The following is a 6,656-nucleotide window of genomic DNA, read 5'->3' as shown; positions in this document are numbered from 1 at the left end:
ATGATATTTTTAAAATCAAGAAAATTTTTCTACGATTGGTCATGTGGTTTGGTTTGCAAAAAGTCGTATGGCAACTGTAAAAAATAGAAGGTGTGGAGTATGCTTCTCCTTTGCTTACTTTCCAATCGAAATTCGATCCCTTGGGTGTTTTTAAAAAATGTTTGTTTGGGAAGCAGTCGCACGACTATGTTGACAAAAAAGTGCTCGAGCTACTCTCCCATTATTTTCAACGCTCTTAAATGGGAGAACTGCCTTCAACCTTAATTGGTAAAGAAAGGATCTAGTCTCAACTCCTTATATCTTTGATGAAAATTATAATGAAGATAATATTAGTGGGGGATTTCGCTATTGGAGGTTCATGTATGTGACACATTTAAAACAAATTAAAATGGGTGAATTCAGTTGCTCATAACTCAAAGATTGATGCAATTAAAAAGGGGTGATAATTACAAATTGGATTCTTCTTTTCTTAAAGATGACAAGGTTCTTGTTGAAGATTGGATTTAGGATTGTAAAGAAATGGCATGTAATAATCATAAAAAATGAAGTTACCTATTAAGTCGTTCAAAATTATGAACATTGTAGATTTTAAAGAAGATGCTATAGAAGTTGGGTCGCGTGCTTCTGGGCCTATTACCAAATATGGGCTTCATTTACTTGGTTACTTGTGTGGTTCAGGTCATCGATTGATTAAAACAATGGAAAATTACTAATCTAGCCATAATTGTTAATGACTTATTAAAAAATAGACAAAAAATGAGTTTTAGCCAAAAATAGTCCACCAAATAGTAGTCAACATACAATTGACTGCGGTCAACGTGCGTTGACTACTCTTTTTCTAGAAATCTACTATTTCGTGGTAATGGACTACTGTTTTCACGGCCCGTTTACTTTTTCGTGGCTCATTAGCCCAAAGTATATAATGGTTAATTTTTCAGATTAGGTTATTTTTCACTATTGTTTTTTTGGTTTGCCTACTATTTTCTCTCAATTGAGCACCCGAAGAACAACCAGATTTGTCTACTTTTCATCAAAATTTTACCGTGTTCGTGATTAGGAGTAGGTTTTTTATATGAGGTTAAGTTTTTATTTGAAAAAACTCGAAAAAAATAGCGAAACCGTAGTATAATTTCATGATTTTTTTTTAACTCAAAAAAAAATAGCGAAACCGTAGGTTTTTTTGAAACCTACGGTGTACAAGCATTTAATGCATAGTTTGTGCAGTAAAAGGTTGTACACCGTAGGTTTCCAAAAAACCTACGGTTTTATTTTTTTTTCCGTTTTTTTTTAATTTATAACCAATAAATAAACATTTGTATATTTTGTTGATGCTGTGATTTTTTTTTGAAAAAAAATAAATAAATAAAACTGTAGCTTTTTTGACAAAAAAGTAGATTAAACCCCAAAACAGTAAACTTTAAAAATAAAAAAATTAAAAAAAATTAAAAAAATTAAAAAAAAACGTATTTTTTTCCCAAAACCGTAGGCTACGGTTTGGGAAACCGTAGCAAAACCGAGACGAAACCGTAGGTTTTAAAAAACCTACGGTTTTGTATTTTAGAAATGAAAAAAAAATTATGCAAAACACGAAACAGTAGACGAATATAGAAACCTACGGTTTCGTGGGCTATATTTGGACATTTACTAATTTTTGGCTAAAAATTGCTAATCACTTACTTAATTTGGCTAGATTAGTAATTGCCCCTTAAAACAATATACACGAAATCATAAATGCAATGAAATTTAAAATGATTTATTAAAACTAATCCCCAATACGCCTCTTATTTGAATCAAGTAAATTAACCACATTAAATAATCATATGGGGTAATCTCTTTTTAGATAATGATCAACAATGACGATCATTTGGTGTAGAAACGTGTGATCAAAAGTGTTGATAACCTCTATTGGTATCCATATGAGAAAACACATTGGATGCTAGTCCTTAAATCACCAAGAAAACCCAAAACCTTGATATTCTTAATTGTTTGAAGAAAATTGCCAAAAGGTTTTTTTTCGGGAGGTTCTATATGTTGACCAAAGAGGAGTGGAGGAGGCACAATTAGGGTTTCTCTTAAGTTACCATAAACCCTAATAAAGATTCCCTATATAGTAATCTCAAAAGCGTATTATAGTTGCTAGTATAGAAATATTCAAAAATTATCACCTAAATATATTATATGTAGTACAAGTGATGGAAGATCTAAACAATCAAAAACTTAATATAGTTTTTTTTCAATAAGATGTCTATAATATGTTGTACTTTTCTGTATTTTGTTCAAATACAAAATACAAAATACAAAAGACATAATATCCCTAAAGCAAAAAAGATCAGACTCACAGTTAATAAATTGTTCCTTGTTTTTGGTCTAACATCTCTACATGATATGACATACTGTGGCCACAACAAAAACCGAAAGAAATGTAACTATTTTACCACTATACCCTTTTCCTTGTTTATATTCCATTGTAATGATAATGAAATGGTAAAAACAAAAGCCGATATACAACATGATTTGATTAACCTTTTGTGGAATTTTTATGATTTGATTTTGATGATCTTTAAGCTAGCGGTTGTTGTTCTTCTACGCTTTGCACCCCAATCAAGAAGCTCCAATTTTGCTATCTTTTTTTTAGTCCCAAGATATCCTTGACAACTTGAAGCCCCACAATGACACTTTACTTCCGGCCCAAATTGCACAAATCTACAATATGCCAAAATCCATAAGTCTTTTATTTATGTTTAATTTAAGTCTTACTACAATTCATATCAAATAAAATATATCTGCCATGTCATGCCATGTCATATATAACATGTTTAAGATTATGATATATCATGTCATGTCATACCCAGAAAATGTAAAAGTTATAAGGTTTTTCAACAAACCATCTTCAAAATATTTGTAAGGTTTTATACAGAAAAGTCTCAAAAAAAATTCCAAAGTAATGGAACTTTTCTGAATAAAACCCAAAATAAAATAAGGACTTTTTCGCTAATTGGGGCAAAACTTTAAATAACCGAGACTTTTCTGTTAAAAGAAATTAGGACTTTATCAAAAATTTCCCCAAAATAATGAGTAAATTACACGAATGGTCCCTATGGTTTAGGGTAATTTGCACGTTTGGTCTCTAACTTATTATTTTAACTCGGAAGGTCCCTAATGTTTGTTTTTGTTACGCGTTTGGTCCCTGTCTTACCTAAAAATATTATTTTTCCCTTGATTTTTTAATTTATTTAAATAAACACACCCCAACCCCGCCCGCTCTTACCTTACCTTACCTACCACACCATTTTTCCCTATTTAAATAATAGTCTTTTTAGGTTAGACAGGGACAGACACAACAAAAACAAACAGCAGGGACCTTCCAAGTTAAAAAAATAAGTTAGGGGTCAAGCGCGCAAATTACCCCAAACCATGGGACCATTCGTGTAATTTACTCCAAAATAATAGGATTTTTATGCATAAAACTCAATATTTATTTATTTTTATTTTTTTTTGTTTTTGTATTGGTTAGCATTTCAAGTTTTGTAAATGAAATGTTTGTCTTTTTTGACATCCTTTATTACATGTCACCATTAAATGATTTACTTAAGATTATTATGCCAAAATTCAAAGGTTTTGGTTAAGAAATCTTGGGTCATTGTTATAAAAGTTTCATTATTTTGTCAAATTATGAAATATTTTTAACTTTTATTTTTTGAACAGAAACGTCCCAATGATCTAGGTTTACACAATAATCTATCATTTTCTGTTTAAAAAATAAAATAAAGATAAACATCAAAAAATAAAAACCGAAACTTTTCCATAAACTAAGACAAAATACTTGAACAACTTTTCTAACAATAACCCAAAAATCTTCTCATTTTGTAAAAAGCTTCAAAATTGTTGTAAACTTGTAATACATTATTACATAATTAATTATTTAAATCAATAATGTTGTATTAGAAAAAAAAAATATATTACCGATAATCATAAGTCAAAGGCTCCCCGGCTTTGATAGATCTAGCAGCAAAAACACCAACACGAGTCTCCCCATCAACATCCCTAAAAAAGTCAACATAACTTAAATGTCCAAAATACCCTTTACACTAACAAAATTCACACGCTTACCATTTTTCAAGATCACAATTAGGACCACAACTATGATTTAGAAAACGAGAAGCATTTCCTTTAAAAGTAGCATCGATTGTAAAATCTTTTCGAATTTCACACATATAAAAATTCTTAATCCCCTTGTGCTTCATGTCCCAAAGCCTTTGTTCACACAACGCATCACTAATAACTAAAACAATAAATTAATAAATAATTATAACTCAAAAGTCAAAACTAATAAAATTTTATAAAACGTCACAAATAGTAATTAAAATATTACCTTCTCCTACATATTCTATAATGAATTCGCCTTTTTTTATAGGCTCAACAGCCTCAACTCCCCAACCACATCTTTCAGTCTACAAAAATTTATAAAATTATAATCATTGAACAAATTTTGAACAAAATTTGAATAAAATTTGGAAAAGTTATTTATTTGTTTAAAAAAGTACCAAAACAATTTTGATCTTTTTGTCTTTTCGGAAGGGCTTGTTTGTACACCTTTCTGAACATTTACATGCCTTTGAACAGCTTATACATTGTAGCCTGTTTATCAAATTACAAAATTTATAAACATTTTTTATTTTTTTATAAATTTCACCTTTTTTATAAAATACCTGCATACACAATCTTCAGAACAAGTGCTAGAACTACAATCAGTGCATCCAGTATTTGTATTTGTGTCATCACGTTTTTTCTTTACAAGATATATATCTAATTTTCGTTAAAGAACAATATATTATTTAAATAAAGTTAAATAATATTTATAATTTGTAATTATAATAAATAAATTGAGGATACTTCGTCTGATATGAACATATGGAGGTGGCTCCAGTTTGTTCTCCATTGTGTCTTTCAACAAGAGATCGATTTTGAATTCATCCACTGTATATGGTAAAGGTAAACGACAAAAAAGTTCCTATAATTCAACAAAATGATTTGTTAAAAGTTTATTAAATCATAATTTTGTTTGAATTAATGGAATGATAATTGATGAACAAGACTTACTTACCTCTATGCTGTTAGTGGGAACTGCAGGCTGGTTATTCAACAAGATACATCAGCCTAATCAATTGAAACGAATAATGTTTTTTTCTTTTATTGAAAAGCTAAGAATGTTAAAGATTTGTATTTGATGATGAAGGAAGAGATTGACCTTTAATGGTGGCCAATAATGTCTCCAACAGATTTTTTGGTTGTCTTTAGAATGCAACAGATGATCTGAAAATGGTGCACATTTGTCGTGTGATGCTATATGGCATCTTGAACATCGCCATAGATGGATTTTCTTTTTGCATAGAAAACATGCCTGTTGATGATTGAAAAGAATTAGATGAATGTTTTGATGATTGAAAACAGATTAAAGAATGAGAAGAGAGGAGAATCAGTGTACATGTTGAGGACATTTGAATGGTTTTGATGATGGCGATAATCCAAGCCAGTTTTGTACACATGTCAGGTGATATGAAGCTTTACAATCACGAACAACGCACGATACCTCTTCCCCTGGGTAGATTACATTCTCACAGGTACGACATTCAGCCTGAGATGGATTGTATGAATTGTTGATCACACATTCAAAAACAAATCATTGTTTCATGTTCAGATTCCAAATCATTAAAGAGCGAATCTATAGCTACAATTAAGTTTGCTATGGAAAAAAGTGGTGGTGTTCATAGACCTGTGATGTAGTTCATCTATGAATTCGATTTTAGTTCCATAAATTTCTAAAAATAATCCAATAACTGATTCATTGCATCATAAATTTGAAGGTTCCTATGAAGATGATCGAAACTACTTGCATAAAAGAGTATTGAGATGATTTTACCAGTTTTGGTGCGCTGACAAGAAACGGGAGAAACAATTTCGATTCAGGAACCCCCAACTCGACATTCTTCGAAACCCAATCGATCCAATAATCATTCAAACTCTTTGATTCCACAGATTTATTGATCTTAACAGACCGCTCTCTGTTACTTTCGTCTTGCACTGGTAAAGAGGTTTCTGATTCTTTAGCATACTTTGGGTCACACAAATCGCGGTTTCCCATGGCTCCTGGTCTTGAACTATTAGAACAACGAGTAAGGGGAAGCGAAGACGTGCTTACAAGGTTGCCTAAGTCAGGCATCGTTGTGATAAACATATAAACCCTAAAAAAGAAATTGGAAGATGTATGGTGTTTAAGAGATTATCATTTGGGGCAAAATGGCTATTTGGTTCAACATTTTCGTCTGATGGAGATTTTGTTGAGGGAAAAAAGAGAAAGAACAACGCGGTATTACACACACAGCTGGTGTTGTTACTGCGTGAGAGATGGAGAAAGAGAGGGATGGAAGGGATTTTGCAAGAAGATGCTTATTTTCTCGGCGGGAAGTTTGAAACTTTTGGAGAGGACATGAATTTACCAAAATCTCCATGAACATTTCTCTGGACTAAAATTCTAAATTCATTAACAAAATACTAAACTGCAATTTTGGTCCTGTTTAGCAAAAAAGTGTGGATAGAGTCCAAAAAGTTTTCAACTTGCACCAGTCCAAAACCATAAACTTTCCGTGGATTTGGTC

The 6,656-nt window shown here is 31.2% G+C and overlaps 1 protein-coding gene across 1 annotated transcript; it reads right to left on the bottom strand.

The window, feature by feature from the left end:
• Positions 1-2,318: 2,318 nt before the first annotated feature.
• SDG4 (SET domain group 4) lies at positions 2,319-6,403 on the bottom strand. Its single transcript, XM_079060619.1, has 11 exons — positions 5,921-6,403; positions 5,486-5,635; positions 5,249-5,401; positions 5,105-5,131; positions 4,894-5,011; positions 4,710-4,806; positions 4,545-4,638; positions 4,373-4,451; positions 4,111-4,282; positions 3,964-4,044; positions 2,319-2,703 (listed from the first exon to the last, which is right to left on the bottom strand). The coding sequence occupies exons 1-11, from the start codon at positions 6,233-6,235 to the stop codon at positions 2,538-2,540; spliced, it is 1,452 nt and encodes a 483-aa protein (XP_078916745.1). The 5' UTR covers positions 6,236-6,403; the 3' UTR covers positions 2,319-2,537.
• Positions 6,404-6,656: the final 253 nt, after the last annotated feature.

Source organism: Lactuca virosa, chromosome 7, assembly GCF_052849685.1.
Source record: "Lactuca virosa cultivar CGN04683 chromosome 7, Lactuca_virosa_CGN04683_v6, whole genome shotgun sequence".
Classification (NCBI taxonomy): domain Eukaryota; kingdom Viridiplantae; phylum Streptophyta; class Magnoliopsida; order Asterales; family Asteraceae; genus Lactuca; species Lactuca virosa.
The sequence above is the reverse complement of the archived record's forward strand: the minus strand, read 5'-3'. Positions and strand labels throughout refer to the sequence as shown.

Coding starts and splice junctions, on each gene's coding strand:
- SDG4 (XM_079060619.1), bottom strand. CDS start 6,235: ATGTTTATCACAACGATGCCTGACTTAGGCAACCTTGTAAGCACGTCT. Junction 4,807..4,893: donor ATATGTTCATATCAGACGAA/GTATCCTCAATT, acceptor AACGAAAATTAG/ATATATATCTTGTAAAGAAA. Junction 4,452..4,544: donor AAAAGATCAAAATTGTTTTG/GTACTTTTTTAA, acceptor AAATTTTTGTAG/ACTGAAAGATGTGGTTGGGG.